The following is a 20,412-nucleotide window of genomic DNA, read 5'->3' on the forward strand; positions in this document are numbered from 1 at the left end:
AGGTCATGGAGTAAGAAAACATCAACAAACAACTCCTGTCACTTTCTTTACAGAGTTTTTTTTTTTTTTTTTTTTACTTATCTTTTAAACTAACATTAAAAGGGAGTCATTTCTTTTGATAGTCAGTTACCCCAACTATAACTGAAGATTCAAGAAGGACTTTGCTGTAAAAAACACATCATAAGATTTTGGAGCGCTAATCATTCACATGCACCATTGGTGCTTGCATGGACCCCATTTTTGGTTATTCTTAAATTGTAATAATATTTCACAATATTACTGTCTTACTGTATTTTTGATAAAATAGTTTCAAAAACATTTAAAAACAAAATCTTATTGACCCCAAACCTTTGAACATTAGCTTACTGTATAACCAGTATTGACATAACCTTTAAGCTATGATTATATACACGTATGTAAGTATCCATCAGTATCTAAAGGTAACACAATGAGAAACAAAAAATTGAGATCATCATACATGTAACAAAATTTATTTTTATTTTTTTGTCATTTATTTAAAGCCTTCCTGTCCTGACCCTCTTTCATCACAGGATATTTTTTTACCCCCAACTTAAATACAATATATATATATATTTTTTTTTTATCAGACTCGTATTCTGAAATACTGAAACCAGCAAAAACACTCCCTGTATAGACCTTCGGTCATGCATGCTACCTATACTAGCCTAACACCATTTTTAAAAAAAAAGCTTAAATAAGAAGCAAGAGACTAAGCACCAAGACTTTTTTTCTTTTCTTCGTATATGAAAGAAACAACGTTTTCAATTACGTTCAACGAAAAAGCCGGTGTGTTTTGCACTTCTAACACACAACCAGGCCACCACTACAGTAATTCTGGAAAGTCCTTCAATTGAGTTTTACAAACGATAGGCTACTATGTGAGCCCAGTGATATAGCCATACTGCCACACGCCTGCCCAAAACGTTTCTTTTTCTCTTAAACTTTTTTTTTTAAAGCATAACAGAAAGGCTGTGTTTCTCTGCAACATGAAATGAAATAAACCAACTACTCATAGCAGAAAAAGCTGCTAATTAATAAAACTAAAGGCACCAGGAAGAAGATGAAACGAGGTGGTCAAGAGTCTAGAACCTTCTCTCAAAACTAGCCCACATTCAAAAATCTAGTAGCTATGAACAGGCTCTCTTTAATTTAAATTTTCAATTATGAAACTGCGCTCATTTGTTCATTATACATACCTGCTGATCAACTTACAGCCACAAGAGGGTAGCAGAACATTCATTTACAAAGAGCAAGGGTTTTTAAATTATTATGAATTGACCCTTGATATACAGATGATCTGGGTCATACTCTTTCCGATTACACCAGTGAACTTAAAATAATATAAACTATTCCATATAGGCTCAATCATTCTAGAAAAAAATTCAAGTAAAAAATTTAGATGAATGCAGCAATTAAGGGGCCAAGCACAAAGAAAGTATAAATCACACCAGTATGGCTGGGAGTATCAGACCAACTGCAACAATGAGTAATTAAAGACATTTTAAGAGGAATTTAGTCAATATCACCATAAAAAAAATCATAAATCTAGTCACTAGTAATATGATTAAATGTCTTAACATATTTTACCAATAGTTGGCGCTGCTACCAAACTGATGTGTGGTCAGTGTGAGGTGACAAATGACACCCATAATGTTTGGGGTCAATGTGTCAATGGATTAGTATGTTTTAAAAGAAAATCAAAATCTGACTATGGCAAATTTGGTTATGGCATGACCCAAGGAATCTAATGAGACCAGGTTTAATAGGTAATAGGCAAATCTAATCAAATGCTAGTAGAAGTTTTTTGAAACTTCAATATAATTTGGCCACAAGGTGGCACTATCTCGAAACCTTTTGAGAAACTTCAGCACATGGTGATGGCGGCACATACGATGTGTCAATGCGTTCGTAAAATAAAGATTTTTACAACAAAAATCTAAATGGCCGACATCATTTGACATGGTGCACCAAATCTAAAGACCCGTTTTGTGATTTTTTTTTGCCAAAACATTCAGAAATAAGCAAAAATACCTTTTTTTCATATATCCGCACCACTAGGTGGCACTGTGCCGAAACTGTGCAGTTACCCTCAGGTCATAATTGTCATAAAACACACCAATTTAGGTCATAGTTGTTATAAAACACACCAATTTTGGTCAGAATATGCTAAATCATTGAGAGATATAGCCTCACACCCATTTCGCCATGTAGTTCGTCAAATTCATTTGTGGGTTATTCGAGAATGGTTTGACGAATAATCTTGAATTCCATAACTTTTTTGTTGCCATGGTCTGAGAATGATCTGGTTCGATTTTCATGAAAATCAGAGCAACGGTTTCACGGTCTAGATTAGAAGTTTAAAAGTAGGTTTCTTGGAAAATTCGAATTGGCAGAAAAATTAATGATGACAAATGACATCATAGGGTGCAATCGTATCATCTTGAGCCAAGGAATCAGAGGAAAAAAATTTTTATTTACTAGTTATTAGCATAAACGTGAGTGCAAATTTGGACAGATGGTGATGGTAGAGAGATTGAGTTAGAGACTTAAAATTTGCTATGATAACATTTCAAACTAGCTTCTATCTGTGTGCCAAATTTATTAACTTTATTAACACAAGCAGTTATATGGGCTGCTATAGACTCAAGAGCGAAAGGAAAAAAAAGATGACCGAATAATAATAAGAACACTACTATGGATACAATAGGTGCCTACGAACCTTCAGTGCTTGGCCCCTAATTACAAGTCTTAGGAATTATTATCGAAATTTATCAGAAAATTGGCAGATCAGAATTTCGAAAACCATCACTTGTATCCCAGAATTTTGACTAAAGCTCATCTAGCAGTTTCTAGGGCAAGTTAATTTATTCAAGGTAAGTAAACTCAGCAGGACAGATATTGTGAGGCGCAGCTTCGCACACTTTGATTGTTTAAATGACTCCTAATTCTGCAGCATCACACCTAATCAGGGTTTTGCCAGTATTACATATTGTGGCTTCAACACAATGCAACAGCAGACAGAGAATAAACAAGTTCTCATACTCAGACTTTTAGGAGATAATAAAAATAAAAAAAACAAAAGTAAAAATCATAAGAATGTCTACTTCTACAAACACTTCTACTTGATAGAACATTTCATGGCACTCTGCAAGGGCCTCAATTCTTGAACCATTATGATAACCCTTGCAGTTTCCCATCGTTTTCTTGAATAATCACATTAGCTTGAAGAGAAATTGCCCTCTTACAAGTATAACACATACAGATGGCTGTATCAACACCTGGACTAGCTGCTAATTCTAGAGTTTTCCAGCAGTTTGCTCAAAATCTCAATATGAAAGGAAAATAGTACACTTCAAGTAAAGTTGGGATTCTTACAGTTTTGTTCAGCCTGGTAGAAAAGCAGCAGATACACAGAATGAAGAGGATTATGAATCAAAGCATTTTTTCAAATCATCAAAGATTTGCCATATGGGCTATTTGTCAAGTATTTTAGTTGAATCTGACATAGTCATCCCCAACCCCATCATCAAAATATGTACAACTGCTGTTCAACCCTCGTCAGCCATATTGCACAACTTTGGTACTTCAGCTTTTCTACCTTGGCTGGATAGAAATAGGAAGTGGCATTTCAAGCAAAATATGTTCAGGAGTAATTTCCTTCACATTAGAAGATTTGTGGTGTAAGAGGAAAAAAATAAGGTAATATGGTAATATACATACAATCTATACTTGATGAATCATTGTGTCTTTATACATCATGGATTTGTCCATAAGAGTTTAGACAGAACATGAGATAGTAGTAGCAGAAGAGGCAAATTGTGTCATTCCAATTGAGTTAAATGGAGAAGACAATGTAAAATAGGCGATTTAAGGTCCACGTTAGTCAGAATTCAGGCTGTACAGGAGGTCCATAACCATAATAGTGGACAAAAGACATTACTAATGAATGCAGATTCATCAAAAGTGAACTTTAGTCCAGGATTGGGCTAAATCTGTGTGACCATTCCACATTCACCTTGAAAAAGTCCATTGATCTTTTAAACATGGTGGCAAAAATGTAAACCAATCATTATTCATTGTCACGGTTCACAATACAGGTCTATATAAAAAGACAAAAAAAGTGCTTTAGAGTAAGAAAAACTATGGAGTTCTTAAACCAGTCAGACTAGGCATCATTAAAAGGCCTTCAATATGTTTTTTTTTAAACTTGAGTCCAAAATTAAGGTATGAGGGTTTTGAGTTGCTGATTTAGAGTCTAATGTTTAAGGGACAGAGTAAATCTGCAGTCTCAGTAACCTCAAGCCCCTCACTAGCACTAACTGGAAGTGCATTCCCTAAAACCATGTGATATCTCTGCCATTTAAATTGCAGCCTTCAAAAAAAGGGCACATACACTCCCATTAGGTGAATTTATGAGCAAAGATCCACAGGAGACACCTCCTTCTAGGTCACCTTCTAGGCTATCAGGTGTCAGAAATTCAAGTCTTGAAAGCAAGGAATAAAAATGTTCTCCAAAATCCATGGTACGTTTAAAGTTCGTATAACTTAAAATAGAGGCATGGGATATAAACCAACAATGGTTGAGTGGAACACAACAGCCAGGCAAAGTGGTGAATATGGTTTCAGCTAAAGTGATTTCATTCTTGAAATAAAATAGAGTAAGAGAAAAATGAAGTAATTCTATTATTCTCAAAAAATAAAAAATAAGATGAACGACTAAACAAGTGCTTCATGGTTTTCATGACTATAGTGTCGTCTATATCAAAGATCCATAATAAGATGTAAAAAGAAAGAATAGAAAGAGAACATGTACTGTTGTAAATTGAATGTAAGCCTTCTACTGAGAGGAAGAGAACAGGAATATTTTCTTCAGTCTTTTCTATTTTCTTCGTTTCTGAAGTCCTTCAAAACTGTTAATATCTTGATTAGAATATTTATATTCACTCTCAGGAAAATAACATCCCCTTCTGTAATAAACTACAAGAGGGCCAGTGCTGACATGGTAATTGAAGTCTTTGTTGGTTACACACTAATAAAAAGTATGTTCATAAGCACACAGACCTTCATCTGGTGTGTGGCATGTCTTAACTGTAGATCAGTCCTGTAAAGAGTTTAGATACAAGCCAAATCAAACACACCTGAACTAGATAATCAAGGTTTTGGGGTACATTAAAAATTACAGACATATATTAGAGCAGACTGGAACTAAACTCTGCATGAAGGTGGATTTCAAGGAGCAGGACTGAGCATCCCTGCTGTAAGTACTGAGAGATCAGCACAGATTTTTCCACATACAACACTGACCTAAACAAGCTGCGTGTTTTAGAGGCATTTAGATGTGTGTGTGCAGAGTGCGTATGCAGATGTGTAAGCATGCATTTAAGTTTTTGTGTGTGTGTGTGTGTGTGTGTATAGTTGACTAAATAACAGGCCACATTTTCTCACAGCGTTTGTGGTTCTGCAGGGGCTGTGTGAGGGCTCTGGGGGGGAGAATGTGGCGGGGACTGCAAAAAGGGGGTAAAATGTGGGGTCGGAGGGCAGTAAGAAGGGGCGGCTGTGGGGGATGGGGGCAATCCGGAGGGCACCAGTGGTCCAGGGAGTCCGAAGGGGCCAGTGGGTGACTCAGCAGGAGGCTGGTTGTAAAAGAAGAAAGCACACTGATGGATGAATGTCTCGATGATTGTCTGGTAGGTGCGAGTGGCTGTCAGGGCATCCATTGAGGTGAAGTCTGGCCGCATTAGTGTCGGCCAGAAACAGATGGAGAGATTCTCACTAGTCATTAAGTTGACTCTGTTCCACTGACTAACCCTGAGAGAAAGAAATGGGGGGATAAGGTTAAGAGTCTCTCCACTTTAACTGATCTCAAAGTTTTTAACTGCTGGTGGTTTGACACTCACTTGTTTAGATGGCTCATTACATATTTGAAGACATCAAAATTTTCCCTGGGAAACCGTCTTAACACATCCTTCATTGTGTGAAGCCTCTGTTCTCGATCATTAATTTCTATCCATGAAAAAAAAAAACTTGATTATTTTTTTTTACTTTATTATACTTTTACTATTTATTATTTTATTATTCCACAGGCTTAGACAGGCACTGTGTTATGGATGACATAACACCCAATTTTGCTACCCTTGCATGCAACATTTTAATAGTTTAGAATTCAAGTGTATGCATTTACATGATTATATTCTTCACAAATGCATTTAAAGAATGCTAAGTGAAATCTTACTGAAAGCTTCCACCAGTTCTTCCTGAGAGCTGTAAGGAACCAGAGGTTCAGGCAGCTCAGAAAAGAAACTTTTCATTGCCCCGGCAACTGTGTTCACAGTGAAGTCCTTCTCCACAAGGTCCAGATTGTGGTCTAAGACACATTAACAAAGTGAGAGTGATAGAATGAGGTATAGAAAGAAAGGAAGATCAAGAGCAGAACTTATCCATCAATTATTTCTAGTGTGGTATATAACAAATAGAATGAATTTATTAAAAGCTTTCACATGCTGTTAACATGCACACTATATTTAGCCATGCGTGCCTTAAAACCACGTAAATCCTCGAACAAAACTATAACTCACAACAATTTTGAAGTATTGAAATCCTTCTAAACTTACCCTGTTCAAACTGTCTCTGCGTGCTCTCTATCTCTGCCTTATTTCCACTTACCCTGTAGATACCCTCGGTCGTCAAACCTGAGAGAGAGAGATTTGATAAACAAGACAATTTCGAGGCAAGTCATCTTACCTCAAAATGGACTTTTTAAGACATTAAGTACTAGTCACTCTACTTTAAGTGACCAAAATAAGTTTACAAACTACTACATACAGGTCTAATACTGCAGCTATTAAAAAAGCTCAGAAGTTAAAAGTTCTTAAATTCACATTAAAATGGTTCTACAATCTTTATTATAAGACCATAGCTGAAACCCAGTCAAAAAAAGGGAACTACATGCAATACTATGCTGTGGTGTGATTTATGATAGCTACAGCCCATTAAGCATCTAATTTTAACTGGACTGCGATAATGATAGGCTTATATGGTTCCCTAAGCACAACTGTTATGGGGTAAGTAGGTTGGTGAAACAGCAGCAGCAGCAACTGTACCTGTGGCTTCAATATAACGAATACACTTGTCAATGAAAACTGGAATGGGTCGTTCAAGGGAAACCACATTCACCAGAGGCACCCCAAAGTAGTTACTCTCCAAAGGTTTAGAGATAGAATGACGAGGCTTCGGTCTTGTTTTCTACAAACAGCAAGACAAATACAGATTATTTGACAGTTATACAAGACTCCTTTAATGAAGCCTTAAAAGCTTCCAAAGCTAAAAAAAGATATTAATTTAAATATCACAACTTTAAAAACTGACGAGCATACTTTAAAAAAACTTTTAAAATAAATAAATCTTACTTTGCCTGGTCGGCGAAGACTTTTCAGTATGTTCCTCTTTTTAGGATCTTCTCCTTCTTCATTGAGGATGTCTGTCTTCAGTGCTGAAACATCATCATCTTTTGACCTTGTGAGTGTGCCAATCTCATCATCGCTACCAATGGAAAAACTTGTGCGAAAACTGCTGAACTTCCCAAGACGTTTGGAACGATCACGGTAGAGCCGTGGCTTTACCCTTGCTGCTGAAAATTTGCGACGTCTCTCCAACGAGCTGCCATCCCCTTCACTGTCTGAACCATTGCCTCCTCCATTAGAATGGATCCGATTGGAATTGCGGATGGTAATAATTTTGCCCTGTGTGCTGTCATGTGGCACAGAATATATGCTGTCCTCATAGCTGGGGCGTGGCTTAGAGACAGCATCCATTGGCTCAGCATAGTCTGAAGGATCGTAATCTCCTCCTAGAGGCCACGTCACATTGGATGTAAGTGAACGCCGATGGCTGACTGCATCTACATATGGGTTGAAATTTGGTTTTCTAAGGTCAAATGTGACACTAGGCTTGGGTCTCACTTGTGGAGGAACTTTATTATTTAGCTTGTTTTCAAAGGTGCTAAGGTCAGAGATCACAGAGAATGTGTCACCTGAGTCCAGGTCAGGCAGTTTGAATCCACCATGAGAGGTGAGTGTACCATCATGGTAAGGCGGGGAAGCTTCCATGTCTTCCTCAGAATCTAACAGCATTGTGACAGGGCTCGGGGAGCCACAGTGTGGTGAATACACATTCTCATTTGTGCTACTGGCATCTGCAATGTTTTCATACATATGACTGGCCTCAACAATGGTTCTCTTTTCTAATACCTCTGTGAAAAATTGTCCCAATAGGTCTAGTTTGTGAAGTCCTCCAACAACTCCACCAGGGCCACAGACAATACTGCAAAACCGTCCCTCAAGTTCATGGGCCAGTTCTTCACCTTGGACCAGCATCTCATGAGCAGACTCAGAGTCCAGAAGCTCAGTCCGGGTTTCTCCCACTGCGAGCAGCTGTATTGGTATAATGTCCTGAACCTCACACAAAAAGGCACACAGGGTTTCAAAAGAAGCCTTGCGGCTAGCAGAGTATACAGCGATGTAGCCATGGACCAGTCGACTCTTACGAGTGGCAAAAGAAGAGTGGTATGACAGTAGGGACAACTCAATTGTATGCTTGTGTCCACCAATTGTTTGTTCTAGCAGCACTGAAGTGCCACTTGTTTGGGGAGAGGTCGGCTTGCAATGTTGAGGAAGTAAGAATGGAGCAAGAAGTTGATCAATGTCGTAGGCGTCTCCACACATTAGGCACAAGACAATACGTAATTCAGCCTCTGGGCTCTGGTCTTGCTGTAAGTCTCGAATACAAGGAGGCAGCGGAGGTGCAGGTGGAGAACAGCTACGAAATGTAGAAGTCCTCCTTGTTTCAAGTAGAACCTTTAAAACCTGGTTGATCTGCTTTTCATTCACATTTCTCCCATAGCCAGTGCCTGGGGAGGCAGGTTCCAGGTAGTTACAATGCAGTTTTATGGCTACCTGCTGACCCTGTGAGATTAATGCTTGAGCAGTCTCGCCACCAATGTCACCCAGTCCTCCAACACCTCTTTTGGTTACTAATAAGAGTGACAGGGGAAGCTGAGACATATGGTTGTCCCTTCTGCCAAGCGTGGACTCTCGCAACTTCTCAATACTTTCTACAACATATGACAAGGACTCTTTTGAATTGTATAAACACAGGCATCCATGAGGAGTAAATGTGGATGTATGAAACGAATTAACAGGAAGTCTAACATTGCCCTCAATTGGCCGAAGTACAAGTTCATACATTCTACCCTCAAGCACATAATGATCATCATTGGTACACAATGCCCGAATCTCATTGGCTAATTCTCTAGCAAGTCCGTCTTTTCCCAGTATAACAAGATTAATCCTATCTACTTTTCCATCAATCAAATGGGTCTTTCCAAAGGAAGGGTATTGTTTTGGGAAGCACGAAACAAGTATTTGCTCAATTTTATGGTCAACACAGTGTGGGCAGTTCGGGCATGTTTCCTTTGTAGGATGATACACAAAATGGATGTGTTTCAGCACTAAAGCATCCCTTTCAGCTTGCAATTTCTGAAGTGCCTTGAAGCGTTGTTCTTCACCTAACACTTCTTGAATTGCTCCCATTTTCTCTTTACTAGGTTTGGCATCCAGCTCAAGTTCGTAGAAGAGTTCAGAATACTCTAATAAAAGCTCCTGAAAATCTTCTTTTGCCCTGTCTATGATTGCTTTCTGGTGCCGGTTATAAATGTCCAAATATTCTGGCTCTTCAAGCCACTGGTAGAAGTCCTCGTTCATGATGAAGCTTCGGGCCTCCTCCCAGGGTTTGCCAGGAGTAACGAAAGGGGAAGATGCTAATTTTGCTTTGAACTCATGACGCATCTGGGCACGCTTGTATTCATTGCGCAAGTGCTCAAGGTGTGCATCAAAGATTATTTCAGCAGCCGTGGTGTCTAGCACATCAAAGGGGATGCGCTCATCCTCCATGTTATCAAGATGTGGCGTGTCCTCCCAAGGCGCATCATCCAGTACCACAAACCAATGATCAAAGTCTTTTTTAGACTCAAGGACCTTCTGGACCCCAGACCAGCTCAAATGCTCGATTTCATCCAACTCGGACACCAAGCTACTTAAGGCGAGTGGAAGAGCACTCAAGTATGCTTTACGACGCTTTTCAATATGCTCCTGTTTTAGCCGGTGAATATGTTGTTGAAATAGTTTCTTAGCTTTACCTGTACCTTCTAAAAATACATACTCCTTGTATTCAGGTGAAGTCTGCATTCGTCGGCTGATGTTGGGCCAAGTTTCATTGTGATTCTTCACAATGTGGTTCACCAACCACTCATAGCGGTCTTTTGCAGAGGCAATCAGTTGACTCTGGTGTTTCAATGCCTCAAAGTAAGGTATGATTTTGGGCTTACCTCTTCCCTTATCAATGAGCTGTATCAAGGTAAGGAAAGCCAAGTCAACATTGACATTGGACCGTGCCGAAGTCTCAACAACTTGCAAGTTCTTTTTTGTAATGGCAAATGTATGAGAATCCTTGATATATCGTTCCACACCCTCATCACACTTAGTGAGAACCAGCACAATAGGCTTTTTTGTCTTGCTTAAGTGATTGTACAAGTTGGTGACAAATTTCATTTGATCATCAAAGTTTCGGTTCATACCACGACTGACATCAACACAAAGCAGAAAGCCATCCACCTGCAACTTGCCTTCGGGCATTTGCTTCTGTTCGAAATCTTGCTCCAGTCCCAATTGATCAGTGCAGAAGTACATGAGTTTCTCAGCAGAAGCCAGCTTGGTGGAGGCAGCTCTTTTGATGTAGGGCTGTAAGGCTGTGCTGCGATGGGGCTGGAACGTCTGGTCATCAATGAATTCTGTCTGCTCAACCACATGCATCCTGCAGTCTGCACCATCTTCCAAAACTCTCCCCACCTCTCCCCAAAACAGGAAATGGTCATTGTTGACAACCCGGCCACCGAAGTCACTGGTACTCAGCACAGAAGTGTGATCAAGATGGAAGTTGTCTGCACTAGGGCGAACAAAACGGTTACAAAGGCAGGATTTGCCAACTCCGCACTGCCCTTTCTCCTTCTCAGTTCCCGACAGGCCAACAACAACTAGGTTGTAGATAGGCATTCGGGATTCTTGCTTTTTAGCCATCATCATCGTACACAGGCATTCATCTTGCCATTCCCCAAAGGTTGGCAGAGGCAGACTCTTTAAAATGTGTCAATAAAATGTTGAAAGCAGGGCCCTGTATTTGATTTACAATTGAGGCTTTAGTTCTGATGTTTCAATAATCCTTTCAGGTCAAGAAAGTGGCTTGCATTTATTAGAGGGGACTAATGAGAGATAAGCAGGGTGGCATGGAGAAGTGAAGAAGGAATTGGGGCTAACCTAAATGAGAAAGGGAGAGAGAAAAAACAAAACAATTATCAGCAAAATCATGTGCATTGCAAAATCACTCTACAATCATACTTCAAAATCACTCTAGTCTACAATCATAATTCATGATATACTTAAACTTGGCTTCATGAAGTATATGATGTTCCGTATATTTGTGTTTAGTTAACGATTTGCTATTGCTGCACAATTCCCAAAATACCACTTAAAATCAGTGTGCATAGTATAATTTTAAAATCTAGACATTTTCAGAGAAATGTCAGGTTATTTCAATGCCAAAAATGTTAGATCCTTCCAACACACCAGGAATGTTGGAACCAGTATTTTTACACCCGTTTTGTCTGACACCCAAAACTAGTCAACAGCGAGTCTTGTCAAAAAATTGTCTTTTATCAATCAAGAGATTGACAGAGGAACACAAGAATAGAAAGTAGTCGAAAGTCAAAATCATTATTATCATCAGCAATATTTTAAATTTTGGCGTAATGGCATTAGGAGGATCTAATTTGAAGATTAGTTGCAAAGTTTAACCATTGAATGAAAGTTTATTATTTCCATATGTTTCTAAGTCTTTCTATCATATTGCACTATTTTCTGTGCGCACACAGAGAGCTGCGTTTTAGACAGTGTGTGAAAACAAAATTGAGTCCTCTTTTGATTCTCCTTGTGCTTGAACAAACACAAAATTTTTGCAAAATAGTGTTGGGCAACACTCTTCATATGATGACCTTGCTTAATCGACCATCGATGTGTTTTATCAATCAAATTATCGACAATTAATTGATCGTCGATTAATCGTTAGTATCCCTAGTACTTATTTGGTTGCTAGGGTGTTCTAGGTGGTTGTTCACTCCAAATTTCTATATTCAGGTTCTAGATATGAATCTGTATAATACATAAGATATATGTATAATATTTAATTAAACAACACTACATGCAAAGAGCTAAGGCATAATATAATACATACAAAAAACTGGAATAACTGTAAATAACTGGGTAAACAACAGTTTGCTGACCACTGAACCTGTTAGTGGCAAACAGTTAGCGTTTAAAAATGTATAACTTCAAAGTAATTAAAGAGCATGATCTAATAGCAAGCACTTGTAAACCAATGAGAACTGGTGAATAGAATATCAACACTTTTTAATCATTTCTTTCTTTATCTATCTCTGTATCATTTAAATTACAATAATAAACCCCCCAAAAAAGTTCCTCACTTAGGCTATATGTCTTTCCAAACCCATATGGCTCTCTTTTATGTAATGCAAAGAGAAAATTGTAAACAATGTAGTTGATTTTTTCCCATGCAATTACAATGAATGGGGACACAAAAGCACCCTTAAAGCATCTTAAGTGGCTGATATAATGGGCTATGTCTATATTCCATGTCTTCTGAAGCCATATGATAGTTTTGTTTGAAAAACAGACAAATATTTTAGTTGTTGTGCTCCTTTCATGATGCTTTTTCTGTCATTTTGTAGCTTGACAGCCCCAGTACTAATCAATTTGCATTATACTGAAAAAAGAGAGTAAAATATTCTTAAATTCATCTAGTGTGTTCCACTAGAGAAAAAGGTATGCGTTTTCTTAAAGAATTTCCATTTTGGGGTGAACCATTATCAAGGGCCTTGTCACGTAGTTCATTATTAATAAAACTTATTTAAATTATATCTGTAAAATATTTCTAATTAAATCTGTTCTTGATCCTAGTTTGCAGCAACTTAATTAATCACTTAATTGGTGCTGTACCAAGTAGTTGAAGTAACAATTACATTCAGGCATGTGCACAGATTCCCCCAAGTGGTGCTCAAAATCTGACCTTTTTGGAATCTGATTAGATAAGTGGCCTTTTTGCAAGACATTTTATAGTTTAGTTAGTGTTTAAATTAGGCCCATAGCATCAATCCTTATTCAATTCTTAGCGTCTGCCCGACAACTTATTCTTAATAATTCAGTGAGACCGCACGCTCGGCAGAGCAGGTGAGTAGTACTGACATATCCCAGACCTGCTTTTATTGGTGACAGACAGGTAACGATCGTGTTTGCCCTAAACTTCAAAAGCTGTTTGTCACCGCAGTGAAATTAAATCACTATTAAAAATAGAGGTCGACCGATAGCGGATTTTACAGATCACGATAACAGATTAATCAACTGATAGTTTTTTTAAATTGGATACTGAATGAAAACAAACATAGCAGCCCAAGTAAAATATGCATATCTTTATTACAAAAATAAAAAAAACAGTACTGAACCATGAAAAAGTACTGTACTTTATAAATTAAATAAATGTATAAATATTAATCTCTATATGAAGCATACAGACTATCAAATATCAATGTACCTTTTCACAGGACAATCTCCTCTCAATCAATGATAATTTCAAAACAGAAACTGTCAGTAGCGATGTTAATTTCAACCCGTAAAGAGCAGAATAAAACACAGTACAAGTAGTGTGTATTAAAGTCTTATCCATAATCTCTCCCTCTCTCTCTCCCTTGCATTATCATTAACATACAAAAATTACACAAAAACACTTGTTACAACTGACTGTAAACAAATATATAGAACTTTTTCAGGGTGCTTAATAAACTGATAAACTTTATATCCGGAAAACTACTCCTATGAACTGTCAAGTCAACTTCATTTATATAGCGCTTTTAACAATATAGATTGTTTCAAAGCAGCTTTACAGTGATATCAGGAAATTAAAGTAACAGAGATTGTTTTGGCTTTACAGCAGCTCTAAGTTGTTTGTCCAGCTAAAGTTATTTTTGATTGATTCACTTACGTCGCAACGATCATTAGTTATTAACTTAAGGGCCGCTAACACGACACCGTTCTAACAGAAAACCCTTAATGCGATCCGGCCGCTCATTTGCACAAAACAATGCCTGGTGGCTCGAGAACGCAAACCATGAAAAATTTATAATACAGAATTTTTTTATCGCTTCCACATAGCCATGTGAACCGGAATTATCCCGATAACGTTTTATCTCTACAGAGGTAAAGGGAAGGAGGCCTCCACAGTGTAAAGACTAGTTGACACTTCAGGATTGCGTTGCCTTCATGTCGAGGCGCAGGTCCTTCATCAGATCCGGATACGGCCTGGATCCGGCAGACTGCGGTAAACCTCGGGATAAACAGAGAGACTAATATTAGCCTAGGTGCCATCCTTTTTATGATGTAACAAGTACATCAGGATTTATGGGAAGTGTTCCCGGTTCCGGCTGACCTAATCTATGCAGCCTAACATTGTATTATATAGAAGTCTATAATGTGATGTGTATGCTAGGTCAAAGAGTAATAAAGTAATAAAGTGTGCGCTCTCCCTTCCATTACTGCCGTGACCAGTAGGCCTATCGCTCCGGAGACTACAAGCTGGATCAAGAACAGTTGGTACAGATACATCCTCGAGAACAACTTTTTAGCAAAGCCTGCTTTGTACGGACCCTCGTTCACAAAGCAGTCTGGTGTAAAAGGCTGCTCCGGCGTCAAGACAATGGCGGACTGTGTACAGCTCACTCAGGGCAGGTCTATGCTAAAACGACAGTGTCCGTCAACACTTGTGGGAGAGGCCTGTGCAAAGTGATGTAATTTTGCCAAGAATCTGAGAACGGCTTGTTCTGAGACAGTGCTTATGATTTATGGGGATTTAAAAAAAAAAAGCACTGGGTGAAATTTTATTATTATAGGGTGGTTGTGTAATATGTACACACACTGCCAACACACATTTTTGTTCAAACACCATGTAAAAGTGAATTTTGCATAATAGGCCCCCTTTGAAGCCATAGAAAGACAAATGTTTTGCTGAAAAATGCACAATATTCTACCCTAGCGTGAAGTAAATATGCACAATGCACATTAACAATGATTTGGGACAAATATCATGTAATTTAATGGAAAACTATGTGAGTGGCGCTCTACGTGGCATGGCAGGATTTTGAACAGCTTAGTCGTAGCTGGGCACTGTCGGTGTGTGTACCCTCAAAACAATATGTTTGAAATTTAAAGAACTGAAATTGTATGCGTTTCTGATTTGTTTATCTGTCTCTGTCAGATGCATAAACATATCAATTTGCTTTCTCACGTCACTAGCTTTAAATATGCAACTTCGCTGGCTAACGAATGCAAAAAAGTGACCAACTGGATATAAACTAATGCAAATAGATGGTAACAATCGTGACTAAACATTTGGGATGGACATGAGTGTATTTTTAGTCACATTGTTTTAATTGAGGTACTAATGTTAGCATCCTCTCAGCTTTGTTGAAAAACATACTGCGGTTCTCCACTAATGCAACAATCTAGTAAACAAATTAATTACTTGAATTAAAAACATGTACCTGTAGTCTGCCCTACAAAGGCTAAGAGCAGTATCAGCAAAAACGCCAAACTGAGAAAAACAGCTTTTTGTGTTTTTCTTACACCAAATATAAGCATCCAATTAAATTTAACAAAAAAGGGTGCAATTAGATTAAAGGGATCAAAGGGAGGTGAATATTAAACATTTCGTTTTTTGACAGTCAGGCAAAATTTTGTAGTTTTATAGGCTATACTGCGCTTTTCCTTTGCATTACTGCATATACTTACATGGCCATACAATAACATATAGCAGTAAGTGTAGCAAGTGATCATAATCACTTGCTTATATCATAAATCTCCAAAACCTTTGCACACAGCTGCAGCAGCTGCTTATAGTTGTCAAAAGTACAGTATATGTTAATTATAACCAAACTATTAAAATTATGTGGCATATTATGTAAACCCCCGTTTTCTTGTTTTTTTTTTATTGACCGTTTTCTCCATCTTCATTCTTTCTGCTAAGCTGTGACTTTCCATCTCCTTTGGCATTATAATCATATTTTTCAAAAAACAAACAAACAAAAAACACGCGTTATTAGATTCATATATTTTAATTGTATCACAAAAGTGCTGTTTTTTATGGCAATCATTAACGTATTGCTTTTATTTCAGTTTGGGATAGGTCTTCACATGTAATTACAAACAGTAGTTTCATTAATCAAAACCGCAATCATGGGTAAGACTGCTGACCTGACTGCTGTCCAGAAGGCCATCATTGACACCCTCAAGCAAGAGGGTAAGACACAGAGAGAAATTTCTGCACAAATAGGCTGTTCCCAGAGTGCTGTATCAAGGCACCTCAGTGGGAAGTCTGTGGGAAGGAAAAAGTGTGGCAAAAAACGCTGCACAACGAGAAGAGGTGACCGGACCCTGAGGAAGATTGTGGAGAAGGACCGATTCCAGACCTTGGGGGACCTGCGGAAGCAGTGGACTGAGTCTGGAGTAGAAACATCCAGAGCCACCGTGCACAGGCGTGTGCAGGAAATGGGCTACAGGTGCCGCATTCCCCAGGTCAAGCTACTTTTGAACCAGAAACAGCGGCAGAAGCGCCTGACCTGGGGCTACAGAGAAGCAGCACTGGACTGTTGCTCAGTGGTCCAAAGTACTTTTTTCAGATGAAAGCAAATTTTGCATGTCATTCGGAAATCAAGGTGCCAGACTCTGGAGGAAGACTGGGAGAAGGAAATGCCAAAATGCCTGAAGTCCAGTGTCAAGTACCCACAGTCAGTGATGGTCTGGGGTGCCATGTCAGCTGCTGGTGTTGGTCCACTATGTTTTATCATGGGCAGGGTCAATGCAGCTAGCTATCAGGAGATTTTGGAGCACTTCATGCTTCCATCTGCTGAAAAGCTTTATGGAGATGAAGATTTCATTTTTCAGCACGACCTGGCACCTGCTCACAGTGCCAAAACCACTGGTAAATGGTTTACTGACCATGATATTACTGTGCTCAATTGTCCTGCCAACTCTCCTGACCTGAACCCCATAGAGAATCTGTGGGATATTGTGAAGGGAAAGTTGAGAGACGCAAGACCCAACACTCTGGATGAGCTTAAGGCCGCTATCGAAGCATCCTGGGCCTCCATAACACCTCAGCAGTGCCACAGGCTGATTGCCTCCATGCCACGCCGCATTGAAGCAGTCATTTCTGCAAAAGGATTCCCGACCAAGTATTGAGTGCATAACTGAACATAATTATTTGAAGGTTGACTTTTTTTGTATTCAAAACACTTATTTTATTGGTCGGATGAAATATGCTAATCTTTTTAGATAGGAATTTTGGGTTTCCCATGAGCTGGATGCCAAAATCATCAGTATTAAAACAATAAAAGACCTGAAATATTTCAGTTGGTGTGCAATGAATCTAAAATATATGAAAGTTGAATTTTTATCATTACATTATGGAAAATAATTAACTTTATCACAATATGCTAATTTTTTGAGAAGGACCTGTACATATACAACTTGAAACAAATTACTTCAACAATCACTATGAAGACTCTAAATGACCACTGGACAATCTGACCAAAAATCAGCCACTGCACCATGTCTGAGCAGGTTTATCAAATAAAGAATTGCATGGTTTTTTAAATTGTGATTTTAAAAATATAATTTTTCCAACCACCTTTTTCATATATAAACAGTGATGTATTAAGGTTGACCGCATCAAATTTGAAAGATAAAATGTGTAAAAAGAGACCATTAAACCAGAGGATCTCACTCACTTTATTAATAACTGCTTTATGATATAGAATTTTTTAAAATAACTTTCCATGAGTGGATCATTTGAGGGACAAGCTAAAAATCTTTATTATATTTGTTAAATTTAATTTAATAATTTAAAAAAACATATACATTAGAGAGAATCATAATCATTACAAAAAATTTTGGAGTTGGAAAATCACATACAGTAAGTATTGTATTTATCATGAAAATGGAGTATGCAAGCCTGGGAACATAGGAAAAATGGGGTTTTGTGGTGATTCAAATGCTGTAAACAATTCTCACATTAATGTCAAATTTAATATGCTTAGAGTTCAAACGGTATTATTTACGAAGCCGACATCTTCAAAAAGAAAATGTATAGTCCCACATTTTAAGGCAGTAAGATCATGATCTTTACTGGAGACACAAAAGGCCCTGAATCCCACAACACATTATCCTAATGTAACAGGGTACTTTGAATTTAAATAAAATAAATTTACATTATGTTCAAACACAATGAGGTGGTTGTTTTGCAACAAGGTTGAGACAGTTCTGTTTATAACAGTACACCTGATGGTGAAGAAGTGACAGAAAAAAGTAACTGTTACACAGAAGGGACAGAAAGATATCAGGGGAAATTAAGAGAAGGAAACAGAAAATGGTAGTGAAGGTGCATTTCAAGAAAGAACCTTGAATTATTTTGCATGGGCACAGCCTTAAGATGTTAAACTTTATTATGTGATGTCCATACAAAGAACAGGGTTGTCCATGGTTCCAAAATTGTTGTGGGTGTATGTGATGGCTTGGATGAGTGTGAGATTTCCCAGTCCAGCCCTGGCTGTAGCCCAGTGTTGTGTTGTTAGACATTGAGAAATATATGGCTTCAACATACATCAAACACTGTCTTGGCTGTATGTGTATATAAAAAAATAAAGACATCACGGCACACTCTTCAAGCAAAATACACATCTGAAGTCCTGAACCCTGATGAAAGCAACTGATAAAGGACTTGTTCCTTAAAGCCTATAACGTTAGGCCTAGCATAGCCTAAGCAAGAAATACCAGCTACGTAATGCGTCATGGTTCATAACTGCTTTCCTACGAGCGGCTCAGCTGTCTGTTTGGTACTGCAGTCTGCAACAGAAATTACACTCAATTGTCTGTAACATTTTCCCCACCTATATAAAACATTATATTCCGTTATAAAAAATTAGTGCGACTACCATACGTTGGCGTATTCTACATTTAAATGCTTTGTGATTCTGTCCAGCGTTACATAGCAACTAACAAGGTACACATCACGTGAGAAAATAGTCGGCCAATTTATAACATTCTGAGATTGTAGAGTGCAAGATAAATCCGTTTTCAAAGCAACCAAGTCGCTGTCTGCACAACAGACAGCTATCACTTTTATTTATACGTAGCCTACAATTTCCCTTCGGTACTAACGTCTACTCCTTATTTAAAGATACTCGATTTATAGGCTTCTTCTACGGCTGAAAAATGTCACGTTGCCGGCGACACTGACTAATTTGCTCGCTAATATTTATTTTAATTAAATACCGGGGAGAATACATACATACCAGTGCCTTTCTCCTTCTTCCCTTTCCTTTCTCAATCCCTCTTCCAGGCCAGCGGGTGAAGGCTTACAACCGGCTCGGCCAATGTTGTTAGAAACCAGAAAGAAAGGAAAACAAAAGACTACGCAAAAAGCCGAGGACATTAAATTCCTTGAGAGCTCTTTGATTGTGGCTTGACAGACTTGCAGTTTCCAAGGTGTATTTTTGTCAGACGCAATTTACTGATCTCGCGTTAGTATGGAAAGGGCTGGGAAAATCCACCGACGGCTAAACATATCCAAACAAAGAAATGTCCTTTCTTGGAGGCCAGTCGTTTCCGTGCGGGAAAAAGTCTTGTTTTAATGTCTTCCTCCGCCTAAACACGTTGGTTTCGGTCAATAATAATGCCCTTTGTTGTGGCCATAAAATGCCATCGTGTGCAGACAGCATGCAACGATGCCTTAACACTGAGACACAACATCCAGTTTTTCGTAACCAAATCTCGAGCAATATGGGCCACGCATGTCTTTAAATGTTAAGATATATATGTGCGTGTTGGTGAAAGTGGTTGTCCAAGGCTATCAATAATGGCGGTCCATCCGCCCGAACCCAACTCTGAGTCTGCCCTCTTTCGCTCTCCTTTTTTGAGGATAAAAGAGGGTTACTGAGACAGCCGAGACTCGCCCAGTGGCGCATGGACAACAGCACAGCGCTGAGCCAATTACAAGAGCCCGAGCTCGAGCGCGCGCACGAGGAGGCAGGCCCGATCTAAAGGAGAAGCAGCATCCTTTCATGCACAGAGAGTGATTGATGTTGTTGCAGATTATTGTAATCGTATAAACATTTATAAAAATAACTGCGTGACGCAGTATCTCAAACAATGTGAATAAATA

The 20,412-nt window shown here is 38.5% G+C and overlaps 1 protein-coding gene across 1 annotated transcript; it reads right to left on the reverse strand.

The window, feature by feature from the left end:
* Positions 1-477: 477 nt before the first annotated feature.
* Positions 478-20,215, reverse strand: arhgap35b (Rho GTPase activating protein 35b). The gene is made up of 7 exons (XM_077231217.1): positions 19,544-20,215; positions 7,428-11,387; positions 7,122-7,263; positions 6,633-6,710; positions 6,254-6,385; positions 5,919-6,024; positions 478-5,829 (listed from the first exon to the last, which is right to left on the reverse strand). Exons 2-7 carry the CDS (start codon positions 11,154-11,156, stop codon positions 5,463-5,465), a joined length of 4,554 nt encoding a protein of 1,517 aa, XP_077087332.1. The 5' UTR covers positions 11,157-11,387; positions 19,544-20,215; the 3' UTR covers positions 478-5,462.
* Between the last annotated feature and the right edge of the window lie 197 nt (positions 20,216-20,412).

The sequence above is a fragment of the Siphateles boraxobius genome, unplaced genomic scaffold (genome assembly GCF_051911475.1).
Source record: "Siphateles boraxobius isolate OS27281-9 unplaced genomic scaffold, OSU_SipBor_1 16, whole genome shotgun sequence".
NCBI classification, from domain to species: domain Eukaryota; kingdom Metazoa; phylum Chordata; class Actinopteri; order Cypriniformes; family Leuciscidae; genus Siphateles; species Siphateles boraxobius.

Excerpts from the sequence above, each read along its gene's own strand:
- arhgap35b (XM_077231217.1), bottom strand. The coding sequence starts at position 11,156 with ATGATGATGGCTAAAAAGCAAGAATCCCGAATGCCTATCTACAACCTA. Across the intron at positions 6,025-6,253 it reads AGAACTGGTGGAAGCTTTCA|AAATTAATGATCGAGAACAG; the intron begins GTAAGATTTCAC and ends TTTCATGGATAG. Across the intron at positions 5,830-5,918 it reads GTAATGAGCCATCTAAACAA|GGTTAGTCAGTGGAACAGAG; the intron begins GTGAGTGTCAAA and ends TCTTTCTCTCAG.